Here is a 23,068-nt window from a genome sequence, read left to right as displayed (position 1 = left end):
ACTCATTTTCATTGGTCGAAAAAGACACACCCATGAGGTCACTCACATGTGACCTCAAAGCGGGTTTCGTTAGATCTCTCACGCGACATGCATCATGTTAATAAGAATCAAACCAAACATTTAGCAGTTGACAAAGTACATTCGAGAGAATTTAAAATATATCACCCTATAAAAGTATACTCCCCTTGTAAACGCCACGAAAATTACTCAATTCAATTACATTTTACATGTATACTAAACACAATGAAAATTAGCATACCAAATTCTCTAAAATTATATTTCAAGACCTTGTAAATTGACAACAAAATTTTATGCCATGAAAAGTGACAGTAAAATATCCTGTTTTCACCAGAAAACGAACCAGAAAGAAAACATATAAACACCATGAAAAGGGACTGTATATAAATGGGAATAACAGCAAAGAAAAAATTTTCATTAACATTTGAGAGAGAAAAAACGACAAAAGGACAAACAACTGTCTTAACAACACCACACGGAAAACATAGATGTAAGACTGAGAAACACAAACACTACTTACAACTGAATGCTGTTCTCATATTCTCTGTTAAACATTTCTCCAAACTAAAAAAGTCTAAAATAAACAATAAGCAGGGCACTGGCATGAAAATACATAGCTTCGTTTCGTGTGTATTTCAGTCTAGACGTCATCTAATTAACCCTCTAAAGTCATCCGATGACCATATTAGCGATGTAACTTAAACATAAATATAGATATACTTAGATTAAGCAAACTCGTGCTGTTGGATTTTTCTAGGTCTATTTAATTTAAAATTATAGATGAAAAATAAGTGTTTATCATCGTTTTTACCTTATAAGAATGCTTTTTTGTGGATCGAATCAGTCAATCAAATGATTTACCTTTGTTTCACTTTCAATGTGGACATTCTTTTTCTTTAAATAACTTTACACATACAATTCACGTGTTATCCATCTCAAGCTAAGGAAGTTCACATGAATACGGATTCAATGAGGTCGAATTATTCACTCGGAAATGAATACTTCATAATCAATGTTTTTTAGCTTATTTTGACAAAATTGAACCATACTGGCTGCTAAAAGCGAATTATCATTTCACTATTTGCAATTCATAAATGATTGAGCCAATGAAATAATGTATTAGATTTTTTATATATTTCGAAGCAAGTGCCCCTTTAAAGAAAGTCTTATTCACTAGTAGAATCAATCAGATTCTAATATTGAAATAAAACTGTCCTTTATCAAGCTAAAGATATACATGAGTCTCGAGAAGGTACCAAACGCCTTGACTCAAATTAATTTGTCTCATTTAATTTTCATAAAATATTGACATAATATTTACTTTGACAAAAATATAAGAAATTAAAAAAACTTGAACCACTCACTTTATTGAAAAAAATCATTATGTATATATATAGCAGTTTGACAAATACCGTTTTTGATGATTGAGAAGCTATTATAGAACGCGATTAAAACTTTGAACGAATTTTTACAGAGTTATCTCCTTGTAGTGTTATGTACAACCTTAACAAACCTTTCTGACAACCATAAGAAAAGCAATAAAACAATATAGATATGACAATGTGAACGGTCTTTTTTTATTGCTAACTTGCATGTGAGCTCTCACAGATATACCCCATTTCATCTATGTTGCATCATTCCATTCATACCCATAACCTGACGCAAAATGGCCACAGTCTTCACGATTTCCATAATTGCTCGGTTGGCCTGGATGCCACTGAGAATAACGAACCTTAGAAGAGTCATTAATCCATCTCCAGTCTCCTTCTTTCTCCAAGTCTGATGCTCCAATCCAAGAGCCATGTCGGTGCTTGGTCGATACTGTTTTCACCAAATTGACATTAATATTCACATATCAAATGTTCCCAGTTTATTAAAGGTTAGTTATTTATGCAAATAAAAATGGACAATAAAATGAGAGTCAATATTAACACGACACTGTCAATAATAATTTTAATAACAACATTTTGAAACTATCATATTTTCGTAAGGTTAACACAAAAATATGTATTCCATTTAATTTCAGAATTTTTTTTCGTAATAGAGATTTGAAATTAATAATAATAATAATAATAATAATAATAATAATAATAATAATAATAATAATAATAAAAATAATAATAAAAATAATAATAATAATAATAATAATGATAAAAATAATAATAAAAATAATAATAATAATGATAATAATAATAATAATGAAAATAATAATAATAATAATAATAATAATAATAATAATAATAATAATAATAATAATATAGGGTTATTGCATGAATATTGGGGAATATTGTCCCGAGTAGAATTTTATATTGCACGAGCTTGCGAGTACATTATATGTTCTACGAGGGACAATATTCCCCGATATTCATGCAATAACCCTTTTATTGTATAGTAATATAATATTTAAAAGTATTAACTGGTTTAAACTAAGATTTTGTCGTTGATGACGTCATGAATTTTGAGGATTTATTGCACTAGTGCAATATTAGAATTTATTGCACGCTAACTTTTGGTTACTTTCTGTTGGAAATATTATATTGCTATACAATAATAATGATAATAATAATAATAATAATAATAATAATAATAATAATAATAATAATAATAATAATAATAATAATAATAATAATAATGATAATAATAATAATGATAATAAAAAAGATAATAATAATAATAATAATAATAATAATAATAATAATAATAATAATAATAATGAAAATAATAATAATAATAATAATAATAATAATAATAATAATAATAATAATAATAATAATAATAAAAAATAAATAATAATAATAATATTAATAATATTAATAATAATAATAATAATAATAATAATAAAAATAATCAAACAAGTCTTTAAAAGACTGTATGCAAATATATTTTTTATAATCACGGTCATTATTAGCTTTCACTTTTATCTAATTCATATGAATTTGAAAACAAGCATTAGTCCTTTAGAAATATAACAAAAAGGAGATATGGTATGATTGCCAATGAGACAAATATCCACTCAAGTTCAAATGAAGTTCCGATGAGCAATTATATGCAACAGTACGGCCTTCCACAATGGGAAAAACACATACCGTATAATCGGCTATAAAATGCCCGACATGTGAAACAATTCATTCTCGAAAATTAACGGCCTCATTTTTAATATCATATAATTTACAAAAAGCAAATATTAAGACAGAGAATCAACGACAACCACTGATTACAGGTTCCCAACTTGGGACAGACACATATAGAATTTGACGGGTTAGACATGCTCTCCCATTAACCTTGGACAGTGGTATTACAGTTCAACATAAGAAGTTGAGAACAAACCATACAAATCAGTAGAAAAAGGCTTTACTCATTTCCACGATGCAAAGATGAAAACATGGAATAAAAACTCAGACCGGAATTGACAGGGTATTTAACATCCCAAACAATTAAAAAGACATTATATACTGATCTAAGAGAACTCGCGTATTTTGATCATTTCATCTTACATGTATACTAAAATATAAGTAAGATCGTATCCAATATTTAATGGATGTAGAGTAAAAACATAATTATCGTAAAACAGATATTCCATAACGGTCAATCAACTCGTGATGGCGTCAGTAGAATTTACAAAGGGATGATATCAACTCAACTATTTGGATCTATTGGATAACTCTTTCCCCCTTCAATTTTGGTTATATTTCAAATTTGTATTTGTATAACTAAGGTGCACCAATATGTCATATGAGAACTAATTCAATGGTAAAATTTACATTCGGACGATTTTACAGGGGTTGTTTTTGGCAGACTGGCTCTGAAATGTACACTCACTTTCGTTCTAGTTTATCATTTTTCTTATACAGCTATGTTGCAAAACTGTAATCATGTCGATGTTTCTTATCATAGTATCAAATATACTTACTCTTGAGTATGTCAAGAACCCACGAGTTTTCTGCTGAATCTGTAATCTGCACAAGGTAGCCTCTCATACTTTTACATTGATTCTGGAATGACAGAAATAGAACGTAATATCCGGGCTAGACATTACCAATGCATGGGCATCATTTTAATTTATTTTAAAATGTGTACTATTGATCCAGCAGTTAACGATCAATTTAATTTAAATGCATACAATTTTGTTAAATATTTATTTTATAACAAGGTATAATTATCAGATAATAATAGAGATTAAAAAAAAAATTGAAACAAAATGTCTACCATTGCACTATAAAAGCATGTGTTAGCTATTACAGTGATTTGTATTATTATACTTCTATATATTAACGGAAAAATTTCTTTACTCAACCAATATTCTTGCAAAGAATATTTCTCTTTATCAAAAAATATTAATGTCAGATTGTAAAACAAACATCACCTATGTGGATGATGGGCAGTGTCACCCAAATCTAGTTAGTTCAATACAGTTATACTGACCGAACACCTTATTAATGATCGAATATCTATTTATAAAATTGAATCAACAAGTTGCAAGCAAACGTATGAATAATGTATAACTTAAAGTATAATTAATAAAAAAACGACCTACTGCAGCATTATGCCATGTTTTACTATCAGGTGAAAAAAAGTAACAGTGCTCTTTGTATTTCTTCCAACCGTCTGGACATTTTTCACTAGCACCGCACTCACAAGAATTGTCTGATAAAATAAATATGATAAGTAATTATACAAAGAGATGTGACTCAATGTTAAATTGAACATTATGCATATATATATAAACAAAATTGTTTATACCATTTCGGTACCTGCTTCACTTTTGGCTGTTTAAAAAGTTATTCTAATCACAAAAAAGTTATCCGGAAGATAAGGATAGAGATATTTTTTTAACTTATATTGTTAAATCGAATTGAAAAGACTTTAAACACCTTAAATAAGTAAAACTAAGTTAATATAAGTTGAAATATGAAAAAAATATTTTCAAACAAAATACCACAAAATTAAAACTAAAAAAAGTGTGGGGGGGGGGGGTTTGTCTACTCCATAAACGCCTGTGATTTTGATGAGTTGTAGTAGACATTAAGAATTCGCTCCCAATTCTCCAAACTATCAATGTTCATAACATGAATCAAAACAAGGCAACATCTACATTTAGTTTGTAATTATGTTTTCTCAATTTCGTATCAATTTGAAACGTTGTCAATTTCCTGAAGATATAAATCATATTTTACCGTTTATCTTGCTTTCTAAAGAGTTGAGTAACGAACGCAATTCATATATCATTGTTTTCTCTTTTGATCTGTCACATGGTCTCGACTCGATCAAAGAAATACAACTCAGAACCAGAATTACAGAGATGAACATACTGTAATTTATAAAAATAGATAATCATTTATGATAATTAAAAACAAATTATTAATAAGTAACAATGTGCTGAGATGAACCAATATTTTATTTAACACTGCGGCACAGCTTCCTTATAGGGCAAAAGCCTGAAATATTGTCAGAGAATTCGGCTAGAACTAGTAAATGTTACACATACATGTACATGAATATAGCAAATTCACATAAAAATGTATATGCATGTTTTAAAATGGAATCTTATTATTGTTTAGGCTAACTAAGTAACAATTGAGTCGGTTACATACAACTATTTATAGGTTCGCTGTTTACGTGCATAGAGTATGGTATAAATAAATGAATTTTCATATGATCGATTAAAAACCTTTTTGTTAAAATACATATATTAAGCATTCGAATATGGAGATACTGTAACAGATATAAATTGCATGGTTACAAGTACAAACATGTTTCAGATTTTAGACATTATTCTTGATTTATCTAATGTTAATTGAATTAGATTATAAAGAATATTAAAAAAAAAAAAAAATGACTACATATGCACTACATGCATGTGAAAGATTAATAGCCTACCTTAAAAGCATATATGATTTAAACACTAAACTGCTATTTGACTGTGTATAGAAACAAAGTAACCTTTTCGTGTTTTTATTGTCTTTGATGCACCTGTGACCATATTGTATTAGTACGGTTATGCAACTTAATACATTTACGCATGTACAAAATTAATGTATATTAAAATTCTATGTGAATATTGTTTTTTTTTGCATTATTTTCTATTTTTTTGTCTTTTGTTTTGTTTTTGTTTTGCCTTTGCATTGTGTTTTGTGTTTTGTGTTTTGTGTTTTGATTTGATTTGATTTGATTTGTTTTGCTTTGTTTTGTTTTGTTTTGTGTTTTTTTTTTGTGTTTTTTTGGGTGTTTTTTTTTAGTTTTCTTTTGTTTTGTATTGTTCTGTTTTGTTTTCAACAATAAGTATTTCTGATGAAAGATAATATTTTCTTTTGGATACACATTATTACATTTTGTTAGTTAATTCCTTCAATTCATTAGTAAATATTACAATTTGTTTTATCAAATTTATTTCAACAACATTTTGAAGCGTTTAATGAATATGAAAATAAGGAGAATACATCTTATCGCTATTTGTTCTCCATTACTGGATATCACACAGGTTCCCGTTAAATTTGACGTCATAAAACAAAATATCTGACGCCACAATGGAAAAGTGATTGGTGTATGCGTCAAAAGTTCAAGCGGCCGGGTCAGTCGGGATTAGCGATAAGGTGTATGATGTTGTATGATTTCTCACGAGACAACCTGAATTCCAATGTTAAAATGAAGTGGATTTAAGCAGCCGTACGGCTTTCAACAATGAGAAAAACCTATAACATGTGGTCGCCTATAAAAAAAACTCCGACAAATGAAACAATTCAATTGAAAAAAAACTAACGTCTTAATCTTTAACAAAACAATTTAAAAGATTTTATTTTTACGGGAAAATGTGAAACTGTTGAAATATGTTTAAACATTTAGCTATTATTAGATTATAATAATATATAATTTACCGGGTTGCACGAATTCACAACCTGCGTATGGTATGGTGATGTAGGGCGGTTGAATGGTAAGGCGGATGAATGAGCGGGTGAATGAGCAGCCGGCCTATGAAACGTGGGAACATAATTGTAACTTCTCTTTTAACAGTTTTTGCAACCTTCAAAATTCAAAGGTAGATTGCAGTAGAGGTTGTGCACCAGCTGTTAGGAAAATGTTTAATGAAGTCTTTTCTCACTTATGATTTTTTTTTCAGAATTGGGTGCGAAGTTTTAATTCCGCTTTTCATATTGTGTCATAAGTGAACCTTGTCCTTCATGAAAGAGGGTACACGATTTGTGTAATCAACTCCTCCTTCAGAATTGAACCCAGTTCCCTGAAACTGCAACTAACCAGCTATTGTGGAACTGTTTGACAGGGTAATTGTTACATGAAGACTTTTGAAATTAGTCACTTTTTAAGTATTTGACCTGACGTACATAAATCTGGACGAATCTCAATACAATTTATACCAGCACCAAATAAGACTAACATTGTGTTTTTAGTTGCTGTTTGTCTCTGTTTTCATTTCTTACTTTCTTAAAATGTTGGTGGTCAACTGTATTAATGGCATTTTTTGCATTTCCTGGTATCCATTTCATGTACACATCTAAGAGACATATAAAATAGCATATGCTTCAAAGCAGGTCTCGTTATCAAGTCACGTATTATAAAATTTACCGAAAAATACCATTATCTGTCATAAATTTAACGCAATCTGATGAAACTAGTAACAGAGCATGTACCTACGATGCGCTTTAAATTGATCTGAAAATGCTTCATTCTACTTTCACTTTCAAAAACATTTCTGGGTCTTCATTTTTGTCTTAATGATCCATACCTACATAAATTTGGATTCAAATATTGCATTGATACAATGTAGGTATTAAATTAAACAGAATAGAAAGAAGGATGGATTGCTGTCAGCTCCTTGTAAACGTGGCGTAGACAATTTGCAATATCTATAATTTGCAAGTGCTACCTTCTGCTTCAACCAATAATAAACACAATACATCGGTTAAAAATGTAGGATAAGATTTTAGTGCTAAGAGACTGATAGGACTCACATGTTTTCACTAGGAGGAGCAGTTGCGGGTACAATGTGAGTATTTCCCCTGATAATGCAGGATATTTGCTACCAGTAGCGTTAACCTTACGAATAATTCGGATGAAAAACAATATAAGAAGTGCACAATTACATTACCGGTATATGGTAAAATTTCGTGGAAATTTTCAAAAATTCAATCATGATTTTCAGCAAAAGCAGTAGAAACAAAAGTAGACGGTAAGACGAATGAACAAAAGGTCGAACGAACAGATGGAAAACAATACTAGCAGTGCACAAATACATTATATGGTAAAATTTCGTGGAGATTTTCACAAATTTCATTAATGATTTTCAGTCAAAGCGGTAGAAACAAAAGTGGGACGGAAAGACGAATACACAAAAGGTCTAACGAACAGACAAACACAAACATAACTATAGTAAGAGGACATAAAGAACAATCCTTCGTTCTTTTTGCCAGGACTCATGTATATCGATACTCGCTTTTCCAAGATACCATCAGAATCTTGAATGGACTGCCACAAAACTTATTAAGCTGTACAACACTTGAATCATAAGTACAAGTGGTCCAGCTTCGATAGATGCCCAACCTTATTTTTATCGTAATTTTAAATAATCACCGTTTTCACTGTAGATAATTCGCACTTACCTGCACATTTGTTGTTCTCACATTAAACTTGTACATAAAACAGTACGATAATTCTCCCATGGAGGCCTGTACTATAAAGGAAAAAGAAGAAGTATGCATGTACCGGCCGTTGAAAACGACGGTAAAGTAAGGTCGTTTATCGTTTTATTTTTTTTTTTTTATTTTGCTATTATCTTTCTAAATGTTAGTTTTCTTCTCAAGCTTCTCGGCTGAGAATGCTGATTCTATATGATTCAATAGTTAGCGCCGTTAATGTTCACATACTTCGTGTTTCAGTTGATTAAATAAACGGCTAATGTACAATATAAAAAAGAACATTGCAAGTTTTTTTTATTTAAAAAGATCAAATCGAGTGCCCATAGAGAATTATTTTGAGTATAATTTTATAGATTATATTTGTACAAAAGTGAGCATATTTCTTCCTTATTAAATGTCAAAAATTTCATCATATTCTGCCCACCCTAATTATCCCTTCGTTTCTATAAAATATTCCCATGTGATATTCAAAAGTGGGAAAAAAACTGTCAGGTGTATTGCAAGTGATGATGGCAGGGTAATGATAGCAGTAGAAGTGTCAGTTCGTCTAGAAATAAATGTGTTTTTATATGTTTTAAGCGATATACGGACAAGGCTTTTCTTAAACAGCTTTATAGCATAAGAAACGTAAAACACTCCTTTTACTGAGAATTCAGATCCAGGTGCATTTAACAGATGATACGGTACACATGTGTCAATAGTCTTGTACTTTAACCAACATACGTCAATTATTAGTTGTGATCAACAAGCTCCAAAGCGTAAGTACATGCTTTAGCACAGTAGCGTCAATGATCAAGTACAGTAACCAAGATGTGTCATGTGCAATGATTTAGTAAAGTAACGAACATGCGTCAATGATTTAGTTCAGTGACCAATATACGCCATGTGCAATAATTACGAATAGTTACCAACATGTGTCTATGATTTATATTTAATAAATTTTATAGATATAAGGAGATCAGGTATGAGTGCCAATGAGACAACTCTCCATCAAAGTCACAATTTGTAAAAAGTAAATCACTATAGGTCAAAGTACGGTGTTCAACACGGAACCTTGACTCACCGAACAGCAACCAATCACAAAATATCTTATTGATTAAGAGAACAAATACTTCTGCGTTGTTGTCATTTAAGAGTGGCCTACTATTTATTCGATGCTAAACATAGGGGTTTTGTTTGTGAAGAGTTCCGGATAATTGAAAAATCATTTTTTGTTGTTGTTTATTACCATTTTTTCTTCTGTTTACTTCCATGAATCGATTCATTCAGATATTTCTCAGTTTGCTTTAGCTTCACGTCCAAAACAACAACTCATGAATTTGTTAATTTTTTTTTAACAAGACTTATATATTCTTGTGGAAGGTAAAATCACAAAAATACTGAAATCCGAGGAAAATCAAACGGAAAGTCCATAATCAAATGGCAAAATCAAATGATAAAACAGATCAAACGAATGGACAATGCAATTCCTGACTTGGTACAGGCATTTTCAAATGTAGAAAAAGGTGGACTGAACCTGGTTTTATAGCGATGAATTCTTTTTTTACCTATAAGAACACCTCTCTACCCCTTTATTCTTGTTTAAAAGCATACGAGATGGCATCAATACCAATTCATGACATAAAATAACTAAATTAAACTTACAACAGAAGAAAGATGATAACATCGCTTTTATGGTCTACTTAATATCGAAGTCAACATGCGGTCTTCTTTTCATTTAAATGCAACAGTTGTAAATTAATTAAAAGAAAACAAAAACAAAATAATTCAAATGTTTGTATTGGAAAAAGTTACGTTGTGCAAATTATAACAATTATTTTATTGCAAATAAAATCAAACTGTTGAATTTTCCCGCTGCGAGCAAATTTTGACTTTTGATCGCATTTTTAAAATCAGTTGTCTTGTTGTATTCTTGTTGGAAGCTGCACTGGGTATTTCATATTCTTATATTGTATTGTGGCAAATAAATCAAAAACAGACAAAAAAAAAAAATTGTTTTTAGGTTTAAGAAGTAATTAATGCAAGCATAATACTTTATTGTAGCTTTAACATGGGTAGACATTATATGTGTCAGTATTTTTTCCCGAGCGATAGCAAAACACTACAATAAAACAGTGGCGTAGCTAGGTCATTTTCAAGTGTACACCCGAACCTCGGTCAGGGCCTAAAGGCCCTTTTGGATCCAGGCCAATGACCCAGCTGGTAGTAGATGAGCGAGTGCTAAGCCTCCGGAAGTTTTAAAGTTATCGAGAATGACATACCATTCCTGTCATTGAAACTCGTATCAATAACAACATTTTTTAGATTCAAAATGCTTATTTTTTTATGTTTAACCTATTTATTGTTTATTTAGAATCGTAAATGAACATGAAATGATTAATTTTCTGAGTTGTTCAGGTGCAATATTAAAATGTGTAAATAGAACCCTGGTTTTCGCCTGAAATTTCTCCCCGTAAAAGTTTATTTATTTATCAGTCCATTACAGGATTTAAACAAATCAAATATTTTCATTTAATTTCTGCACAAGTTTCATAACAAAATATGGAGTTTTATAAATTTATCATGTAAATTAACTCGACATCATAGATACCACGATGGAAATTTATTCTTGCGTATATAGTTATACGCGGTTTTTCTCCAAGAAAGTTTATATTTTAAGTTAAAATTTATATGTACCAAATTTTAACCTCAGAATGTAACTTCTTCAAGAAATTCCTTTTAAAAATCCATAGATTACGGGAAAATTCATCATATATAATTTCGTCATGATGCGCTGGATACTCTTTTGACTATAAACAGTTTTTGTCTAGCTATCGAAAAATCATACGACGGTTTGACAAAGTTATTAATATATAAAAACTTTAACCACATACTGAACCTACATCTTCACAGTTATAATTTAAAAAAAATGCAAACCCTATTTCGAATCTAGGTAGAAAAGGAATTACTTTAAAAAAGGAAAGCGAGTATAGAAATCAAGGTAGATTTAGACTTTGACAGAAAATGAACAAATATATAAATATGACACCAATTTTGTCATTTTTATTCGAAATTACAAGCAATTGAAGAAAGACTTAGAAGGTTGATGTACTGTTAACCAATTCTTTTAATAATATCTAGATGAAAATATTTTGTTTTAACAAATTCAAGTGTACGCCCGGGCGTTTTGACATAAACGTAGCTACGCGCATGTAAAATGTGTACTAGTTAAAGTGAAAATGGACGTCATACTCAACTCGTAAAATGACCTACACTATGATTATCCAGATTATATAACACAATAAGAAACAAACAGATTTTTCTAATGACATGTGTTAGATTTATAAAAAGAAGACTTGCGTCTTAACGTTTTTATCAGGGGTTAGGACTCGAGCCTCAGACACATGACATAATGTATATATGATAGACTAATATTCTTTACTTCGCAAGTTTCATGATATACAAAAATATAGAAACGAAATGAATCAAATGCTTTTAAGTAAATATTAACAAGAACATGTCCAAAGTACACGGATGCCTCACTCGCAATATCATTTTCCATGTTCAATGGACCTTAAAATTGGGAAAAAATCTAATTTGGCATTAAAATTAGAAAGATCATGTCATAAGGAACACATGTACTAAGTTTCAAGTTGATTGGACTTCAACTTCATCAAAAACTAAATTAAATGATAAATGATTAAAAGATAAATGACAGTTTACAAAAAAAAAGCGAAAGTAAACAGGTCAGAGGTCGTCAAGAAATGAAATTTGTGATAATCTATTCGTTTCCCAAACCTGAAATAGTTCTATCGTCTGCTTTCAAAATACTTTTTAAATGAATGTGACCGTCTTTAGCCTGAAATGTATGCCATACTGACATTTTCAACATGTTTAAGATGACTAAATGACAACTGCGTCTTCAAAACAACTGTACTTTCAGTTTCTGTTTTTCATGACTTTCGATGTAAAAACTACAGTCCTTCCGAAATCCTGCACTTGTGTAAACACGGCCAATATAGAATAACTCGGCAAATACAGAAAAAAATCTATATTGGCCGAGTTTACACCATATATTGCATAGGCAGTTTTCATCATATTAAGTCCAATAACAGTGTAGTTAATTAATAATTCATTGTATTGCACGTACGTTTTCTCGTTTGAATTGTTTTACATTTGTCATTTTGGGGTTTTTAATAGCTGACTATGCGTTTTTTTGGTGGTTGAAGGCCGTATTGAGACACCCAGTTGTTAACTTCTTTGTCAATTAGTCTGGTGGAGAGTTGTCTCGTTTGATATCATAGACATCTTTTAATTTCTATATTAATTTTAGAAACGTTTTATCGATTCAAGACTTTTTGCTGAATGCGGCGGTTTTGAGAGAGAAGCCACAGAAACTACTTTTTATTCATGCTAATTGAATCAGACGTAACTAAGGCTTGTAACTCAATTGTCAAAAGGAAATATGTGTCACAGACGTGTTAAACCAACTTACATTATATAAATAACACATAGCTGAGAGGTTGATAGAGCAGATTGTTACCTCGAGAAAACCATGTCAACCGTGCAGGAGTTAAGGTTGACAAAGCTTGTTCGAGGGGCATCAATCTGCTATTTCACCCTCTTAGCTATATGTTATTTGATTTATTATACTGAATGTCCTATCATTATCGTCTTTTATTGATTAATTTTCTTTTAAAGGTATTTTCTATGACGTCAAGTTCTCAACAACAAAAGTAAAGCATTATGTTGTACTTTTTTTTGATTTTGATGGTCTAATAATAAAATCTTATCCAAAACTTAAGGATGTATTCTTCTGACTTTTCAGTCTTGTTCAGTCTCGTTGAAATTTCGTTCTTGCATTATTTCCAAAACATGTGATACAAGTGGAAAATATCAATGAATTTTAAAAATATTATAATCAAACATAACTCTGTGAAAAAATTGTGTATTTACAATGAATGGTTTTTGAGTAATCCAGTTTTCAAATTTTACGACCAATCAAGTCAGTATTTTTAGTCAAAATTTTGAGAAAATGGGTTAGGGATACACAAAATGATTTTATAAGAATCATGTTCATCCCATACCATTTTGGTCTTTTCAAATTTCTTAGATATGCATTTTTTTCAATTATTTATAACAAAAAAGTTGAAATGATATGCATTTTGTTCTTAAAACTTAGAAAAACCACAAAAATACAAAATTGACAGCATGGTAAATTGTACACAAAAAAGCGTCAAAATATGATAAAACTTTCTTATATTAACACCTACCTATAGTTTTTTTAAGTAAATTTTATTCAGATTGGTCCACTTCATCTTTATAGAAAGTATGAAAAAAAGTTTAATTGTGGAACTGTGACTTTTTTCACGATAATAGCCCAAAAATAGGTAAAAATCGATGAAAAATGGGAAAATCATCAAAATTGGGCATTTTCAAAGGGCCTTAGCAAAAAAAAAAAAGTGCACCACCATATGTTTTTTTCTTCACCAATTATTTTGTTACAGTCTTATAAACCCAAAAATCTGGTTAAGAAAAAAAGTTTAATTCTAGAAATTTTTGGCTCCTCAGAGGTGTACATCCTTAAGTAATGTATTCAATTACTTGATGTACAAGTAAATTCAGTTCTATGTTCTTTAAATTATCGATTTTTGATTGGTCCGGACGAGAGGGTAACATTACAAAAAGTGGTCACCCGGTCAGCCATGTGATAGAGTAAATTAACACCCTCGTGTAAGTCAATCAAAATATGGCATCTTAACGTAAAGCATGATAAATTAGAATGTAGATATAAGTTTATAAAATGGTTAAAAAAATATAATCAGAACATACAAGAAATTGAAAGTAACTATACTCAACTTCAGATATACATGGGAGTAATGGTATGGTTTACAGAAAAGAGTATTAGACAAATACTACAGAAAACTGAGTAAAAATATAAAGGATAAAGAAAAAGGCCATATGAATGATAAAGAATATTTTGTGTCAAAATACGAATTTTTATAGTAGAAAATAATGGTTAGAAAATATAAGGAAAAAAGTAAATTGACCTACAATATGATTATCCAGATTATAAAGCACAAAAAGAACAAAGAGATTTTCCCATGCCATGTGTTACGTTTATAAAAAAGAAGACTTGCGTCTTAACGTTTTTATCAGAGGGTAGGATTCGAGCCCCAGAATCCGCTGCTCAAACAGTAAGAAGTAGACACATGACACAATGTATATATGATAGACTAGTATTCTTTACTTTGCAAGTTTCATGAAATACAAAAATATAGAAACGAAATGAAGTACACATGTACTAAGTTTCAAGTTGATTGGACTTCAACTTCATCAAAAGCTACCTTGACCAAAAACTTTAACCTAAAACTTGCAAATTCATTTGCTATGTTCAGTGGACCGTGAAATTGGGGTCAAACATTTAATTTGGTTCTAAAATTAGAAGGATCATATTATAAGGAACATGTATACAAAGTTTCAAGTTGATTGGACCTCAGCATCATCAAAAACTACCTTAACCAAAAACTTGAACATGAAGCGGGACGAACGGACAAACGGTCGCACAGACGAACGAACGCACAGACGAACAAACAAACAGACAAACGGACGGACGCACAGACCAGAAAACATAATTCCCCTCTACTATCGTAGGTGGGGCATAAAAAAACAACAACATAATAATACCATTATTCAGTCGCATCAAACGGGTTAATGAAAATAATATGCGTTGGGTGCATGGTCAAGAAATAGATAGTAAACTTATCATGCTAATACAATACAGAAACAAGGCAAATCAGTAAATCGAAAACATATATATAGATATTTATAAGATAGAAACAATGGCCATAACTGTTGAAAATAAGAATTTTGTTATATACAACTCTATTTAACACCCAGATAAGTGGAGAATTTTAATCATCTGGAAAACTGCTAGGTACGCGAAAATGTCCAACTTCCTAGCTGGTGAAATATATGTATGTTGTTTATGCATACATGTGCTTCAGTTGTATGTATTTAAGATTGTATTACCGTAATATCATACCACACAATAACATATAGATACACGAAAGGTTATATCGTTCATGTTTCATATTAGTCAATATTCAAAATAGTTTTGTTGCCAATTTTAATGTGTCATATACCAAACTGTTTGTTGTTCGTGTTTTAAAACAATTCTTGAAAATATTTAATTTTCTTCCACTTCATTATTAGTAATAAATTCACATTATATTCATATCAACAGAAATTTAACGTTTTTCTGTCTTTTTATTAACCTCATTTTTTTTTTATTTTATAAAAATGGATATTCCTCTATGATATTTATAAATACAATGTTGATTTTTTTTTCAATATTCATGCCTTTATTTTTTAAACCAACGAACTTCATTACTTATAATTCCAATGCCTGAACGCATGCTTATAATAATTGACTGTTTTAATACTAGTCGATGCAAACTAATCCTCATTATATTGTTATACATGTATAAGCTGAACGAAAGAAAAGCTGTAAAATTCCCTCTTTTCGATTTTCGAACAATAGTGTGTGTAAAGTAGAAATTAAAAGAAAATTTCAAAAAATCAGAAATTATCACTTATTCCAAAAGAAAATTATATCGACTAGAGAATTTAAAACTATTTGACGAAAATGTTAAAGTTGTCGATCAATATTTTTATCTAGGCAACGGGCAATTCAAACAGGCACAGAAGAAATTATCATAACAATCAGAAAAGACATTAATATGCTCTTTTTATAACAACATTCTTTAAAAAATAAAAAATTGAAAAATGAACAAAATCGTTCTCCATCTAAAATCTATTGGAAACAGAGTCGTCAGGTTGCAAAAGATGTTTATCCTCGTTTTAGAAAATAAAACAGTACATAATACGCCAGTTTCCAGAATAAGAAACACATTTAAAGAACTTTCACAGCGGTTTGTGTGTATTGGCCGACAAAGCAGACCTCAATGTGGTGCTGGTATGACGTAAATACAACAGGGGTGTTCTTAAGAATGAAATTTTGAATTCATCTTCATTCAAGTCCATGTGCTGCACAGAGAGTCATATAGCTAACAAAAATATCCTAACCAAATCACAGCTAAGGGCTTGTTTTTAACATTTGAAGATCTTAACTATGTATTGGTTACCAAAAGATACATAACAAGAAGTAAAAGATCGTGTCATCTAGGTCTCTATTAAGGGTTCAACAATAAATTATAAATCTTTCCGTGGTTTTAACTAGTTCCAAATGTACTACCATGCAACTTATCATAAATTTTTGTAATGAAATACATGGAAATAGTGGAATTAACTTTTTTTGAGTGTAAACAAATCTTTGGATATTTTAGGAATAATACAAAAAAGTCATGTACGTGCTTTTGATGGTCCTTTGTTTTTGTTTTTGTTGACAGTTTTGAATTTTTAACTCTTTACACTACACTTCCACACAGTCTTATCAAATACAATTTTTCTTAATTAATAAACTTGTTGTTTGGTAAATAAATTTGCTTAAACTCATTTAAAGCCTTCTTCTACATGTTGGATTTCTTTTAATATCGACAATGCAATTTCCTGCAGGAAGTCCTTAAACGTCTAAAACTGTACCACATTTACTAATAGAGATTTACGAAGAAGTTTTGAAAAACATTTATGTCCTAGGATGGTTGTCTTTAGGTCTTACACATATTTCAATTTGAAAGCCATTCATGTGTATATTTACTGGTGAGATGATAATTAGGACTCAGTACGTTAATAAAACTAGATATATATGAATATTGTATATCTTCAAATATGAGGCATTGTTTGTGAATCAGCATCCTATACTAACATTGATTCAAATAGGAAACTCTTAAAAACACTTTTATTCTCAAAAGCATAGTTTTTTTTTATCAGAATCATAGCCTAAAAGAACTCTCTGCATTTGCTCTAACTTTTCTTTTATAGTACATTTTATACCCCCGCCCCTGTTTCAATTTTATAAAGAATTTAAAAAAAAGACTTGAATTAATGTCAGCTTACCTTATATGCATGTTTTCTTGCATGAAATGTCTAGAATCTGTATGAAACTATTCTGATAATAAATTGAAATAATTTCAAAATACTATAAAAAAATTAATGTAAAGTTTAGTAGTTATTAATTACAACATTCAAGATTATGTAAAATATCCAACCCTAATTCTGTCTTAAGTCCACATCTTACTATCTGCCTATTTATCGTTAAAAGATCACAATTTCTGCCTGAAATTAGTGTAAACCCCACACTAAAATTTATGACAAAAGGGACGATTTTTCGTTCACTATAATTAAGTCTTTCCACTTTTCTGTGGAAAGACTTATTGTATTTGTTCTGATTATTAAGTCTTTCCACTTTTCTGTGGAAAGACTTATTGTTTTTCTTCTGATTATTATTAAGTCTTTCCACTTTTCTGTGGAAAGACTTATTGTTTTTCTTCTTCTTATTATTATTTTTTTTATTTTTTTCTTCCGCCAAATTTTGTTGTTGCGCAAAATGTTTGTTTCGCAATATGTCGCTTAGATATTTCTCATATGGTATCGTATAGTTTATGTGCTTTTAAATTTCACCCTGCTAAGGTGAACCATTTTCTATGTAAGAGTTATCTCCCTTTTTACTGTTTATCCTCTGTGTGCCTCTCCTTCATAACAAAACAAGATAGCGACAAAATTCTTTTTACAAATTGTTCGTTACATCCTCAGTAATTTTTGGCGTATTTGGATCGAAGCGATTCGATGAAATTTTATAGGAGTTATCTACCTTTACAAAATAAATTTGTCGGTATGTTTATTTAACCCATAAACAGTTAACCGTATAACCCTGGAATGTTTTTATTTGAGTCCCCTAGGTCCTAACTTAGAAAATGAGGTCAAGGTCAAAGGTCAAGGTCAAGTTCTCAATTGTGACTTTTGCTTGTTTTTGCATTTTCTCTGACACTTTGAGAGATACATATAAAAGAACAAGTGCAAAATGTCAGCTTTATTGTAGTAAAGATATGCTACATTTAGTCTTATACAATTAAATGGCATCTTATAGGAGTTGATGCCCCTGAAATGTCTTGATATGAGGTTATTTGATAATAACTTCAATTAAGTTCATTATAAAGACATTTGACCTTATACAAAAGGTTAAGTAACAAATGACCTTGAAAAATGGCTACCGGAAGTGACCTTTGGAAAACCGGAAGTAGCTTTTTTTGCAATTTTTTCACATAAAAGTACTCAGAATCCATATATTTTGTCATATAGATACATAAACAGATTACTGAAGACTAAAAATGACTTCCAACAAACCGGAAGTGGCCAATTATCTCCCATTCTACATACAAAAGTATATAGAAACTATATATTTTAGGAATCAGTGTGAAAGAAGCTATCATATGAGACCGAAAGTGACATTCATTTCACCGGAAGTAGCATATTATCTCCCTTATATCACTCAAAAAGATAATTAAACCATTATTTATCGCATCAGTATAAACAAATTACCTTCTTATCCAAATTTCTCTGGTGTGGAAAGACTTTCAATTGTTCTCTGAACAATTGGTTTTTAATTATTATTTTTTTTTTCCGCCAAATTTTGTTCTTGCGATAAATGTTTGTTTCGCAATACGTCGCTTAGATATTTTTCATATTGTATCGTATAGTTTATGCGCTTTTAAATTTCACCCTGCTAAGCCGAACCATTTTCTTTGTAAGAGTTATCTCCCTATTCACTGGTTATCATCTGTGTGCATCTCCTTCGTAACAAAAAAAGTTAGCGACAAAATTCCTTTTACAAATTGTTCGTTACATCCTCAGGAATTTTTGGCTAATTTGGGTCGAAGCGATTCGATGAAATTTTATAGGACTTATCTGCCTTTACAAAATAAATTTGTCGGTATGTTCATTTAACTCATAAACAATTAACCGTATAACCCTGGAATGTTTTTATTTGAGTCCCCTGGGTCCTAACTTAGAAAATGAGGTCAAGGTCAAAGGTCAAGGTCAAGTTCTCAATTGTGACTTTTTCTTGTTTTTGCATTTTCTCCGACACTTTGAAAGATACATACTAAAGAACCAGTGCAAAATGTCAGCTTTATTGTAATGAAGATATGCTACATTTTGTCTTATGCAATTTAATGGCATCTTATAGGAGTTATTGCCCCTCAAATGTCTTGATATGAGGTTATTTGATTATTACTTCAACTAAGTTCATAATAAAGGCATTTGACCTTGTACAAAAGATTAGGCGACAAATGACCTTGAAAAATGACTACCGGAAGTGACCTTGAGAAAACCGGAAGTAGCCTTTTTTGCAATTTTTTCATCTCAAAGTACCCAGAATCAATATATTTTGTCATATAGATACAAACACTGATTACTGGAGACGAAACATGCCTTTCAACAAACCGGAAGTCGCCAATTATTTCCCCTTCTACATACAATAGTACATAGAAACTATATATTTTTGGAATCAGTGTGAAATAAGCTATCATATGAGACCGGAAGTGACATTTATTTCACCGGAAGTAGCATATTATCTCCCTTTTATTACTCAAAAACATAATTAAACCATTATTTATCTCATCAGTATGAAGAAACTATCTTCTCATAATTTCTTTGGTGTGGAAAGACTTTCAATTGTTCTCTGAACAATTGGTTTTTAATTATTATTATTATTTTTTTTTTCTTCCGCCAAATTTTGTTCTTGCGCAAAATATTTGTTTCGCAATATGTCGCTTACATATTTCTCATATGGTATCGTATAGTCTATGCGCTTTTAAATTTCACCCTGCTAAGCCGAACCATTTTCTATGTAAGAGTTATCTCCATTTTCACTGTTTACCCTCTGTGTGCATCTCCTTCGTAACAAAAAAAGATAGCGACAAAATTCTTTTTGCAAATTGTTCGTTACATCCTCAGTAATTTTTGGCGTATTTGAATCAAAGCGATTCGATGAAATTTTATAGGAGTTATCTACCTTTACAAAATAAATTTGTCGGTATGTTTATTTAACCCATAAACAGTTAACCGTATAACCCTGGAATGTTTTTATTTGAGTCCCCTAGGTCCTTACTTAGAAAATGAGGTCAAGGTCAAAGGTCAAGGTCAAGTTCTCAATTGTGACTTTTGCTTGTTTTTGCATTTTCTCTGACACTTTGAGAGATACATATAAAAGAACAAGTGCAAAATGTCAGCTTTATTGTAGTGAAGATATGCTACATTTAGTCTTATACAATTAAATGGCATCTTATAGGAAGGAGTTGATGCCCCTGAAATGTCTTGATATGAGGTTATTTGATAATAACTTCAATTAAGTTCATTATAAAGACATTTGACCTTATACAAAAGGTTTAGTGACAAATGACCTTGAAAATTGGCTACCGGAAGTGACCTTTGGAAAACCGGAAGTAGCTTTTTTTGCAATGTTTTCACATAAAAGTACTCAGAATCCAGATATTTTGTCATAAAGATACATGAACAGATAACTGAAGACTAAAAATGACTTCCAACAAACCGGAAGTGGCCAATTATCTCCCATTCTACATTCAAAAGTATATAGAAACTATATATTTTTGGAATCAGTGTGAAAGAAGCTATCATATGAGACCGGATGTGACATTCATTTCACCGGAAGTAGCATATTATCTCCCTTATATCACTGAAAAAGATAATTAAACCATTATTTATCGCATCAGTATGAAGAAACTACCTTCTTATCCAAATTTCTTTGGTGTGGAAAGACTTTCAATTGTTCTGAACAATTGGTCTTTAATATTAATTGTAATTTTTCCTTTTTTAGGATGGCGATGGTCCTCAGGCACCATCTTTCGGTGTTGATATTTTACAAACCGCTGTCTTTTGTGGCGTTTTTTAACATGTTTAAAGAACGTAAACTTTGTATTTCTAGCAAATGACTAATTCTGGGATTTTAATACCACACATTGCTTAAAATATTTAAATCTGAAGATTTGATTTTGTAGTTTGGTTGTACCTGTAAAGATCTGATTTCAAACGGTATAGCACATTCTTATTTCTGTCGAGATGTTATTTACCGTAGCCAGAAATTTAAAAACAATCAAATTGAACTAATCGGTCCTTTACAAGAACTTGTTCTAAAAGATTACCAATTCAACACTGTTATTTGATTTTTCCATATTGTATTTCGTTATACAGTATTATTTGTAATTCTGATCGGATAATGTTTTATGTCTTCTCGTTGGTACTTTTAATTTTATGTTTTATTTTCTATTTATATGTAAAAGTGAGAATAATTTACCGCCCAGTTCATTTATATGATTTTAAGTTAAAGCAATTATATGCACAGGATGTATTTGTTTTACACAGTTTGGATTAGAAGAAAAACCGACATTAATAGATATTACAATTAATTACACAGTTACTAACACAATTGTATAGCATTATTTTTGTAATTGTTATAAAGTAAATCAAATAACATAAATAACACAATGACAAACATGATCTCGATTTATATTCATAATTCAGAAATTGACATGTGATGTCACATTTCGTGGAATTGGTACATTCGGGTTCCGCACAGTTCGTTAATCTATCATGAGGTTTTTGTGTACTGATTTTAATCAATTTTAGGTATTCGTTGTTATTCTGTGGTGAACATGTCGAAATGTACTATCATATTATATAATTATGAAACTCTGTTCCGAGTGTACTTGCATTTATTTGTATTGTATTTCTGTCATGTAATTTTGTCATTTTAGCGGTATTTTTTAACATTGCCGTAAAGCGCCAGGTTTGGCTAGCCATAAAGCTAGTTTCAACCCACCATTTTTTTTTATAAAATATCCTGTACTTAGTCAGGAATATGACTCGTAGTTGTAGTATAGCAGTTCGTTTCTATGTATGTTGCATTGTCGTTTGTTTTGTTGCAATTCAGTTTTTCTGTGTCTTTTTGTTTTCATCTTATAGTTGATATGATTCCCTTGTTTTTAGTTTATAACCCGGATATATTATCTCTCAACCGATTTTTGACTTTTTGAAGAGCGGTTTACTACTGTTGCCTTTTTTTTTTTATTACTACTGATATTAATTTTTATTTGTTATCAGTAAAGTAAACTATATACTAATGTGATACACATAAATTATGCACTTTCGTGGATCCACAATCGGTCGATAACTGTTCTTTGCATTGCACAAGGTCAAGTTTTTCTTTGACTGTAAATGATGTCTTTGTACGAAATCAATTGGATATTGAATGTGTACTTATTGATTATTAAGTCTTAGATTTTTTAGTATTACTAGTTATTAGCTTTGCACTAGCTGTTAGTAACTACTTTAACTCTCAGATCTGAACTTAGTTTCCCTTTTGTTGGTGTGATGTACATGTACCCCGCCATGTCCACTCTGACTATTCGGTTAGGCTCATTGTTGAAAACTAGTATGGTGATCTA

At 30.5% G+C, this 23,068-nt stretch overlaps 1 protein-coding gene across 1 annotated transcript; it reads right to left on the bottom strand.

Annotated features, from left to right (window-relative positions):
• Window positions 1-1,493: 1,493 nt before the first annotated feature.
• Window positions 1,494-5,325, bottom strand: LOC143078217 (perlucin-like protein). Its single transcript, XM_076253147.1, has 4 exons — window positions 5,193-5,325; window positions 4,553-4,662; window positions 3,929-4,010; window positions 1,494-1,839 (listed from the first exon to the last, which is right to left on the bottom strand). The coding sequence occupies exons 1-4, from the start codon at window positions 5,323-5,325 to the stop codon at window positions 1,643-1,645; spliced, it is 522 nt and encodes a 173-aa protein (XP_076109262.1). The 3' UTR covers window positions 1,494-1,642.
• Window positions 5,326-23,068: the final 17,743 nt, after the last annotated feature.

This window comes from Mytilus galloprovincialis, chromosome 6 (assembly GCF_965363235.1).
Source record: "Mytilus galloprovincialis chromosome 6, xbMytGall1.hap1.1, whole genome shotgun sequence".
NCBI classification, from domain to species: domain Eukaryota; kingdom Metazoa; phylum Mollusca; class Bivalvia; order Mytilida; family Mytilidae; genus Mytilus; species Mytilus galloprovincialis.
This window is presented reverse-complemented; position numbering and strand designations above follow the sequence as displayed.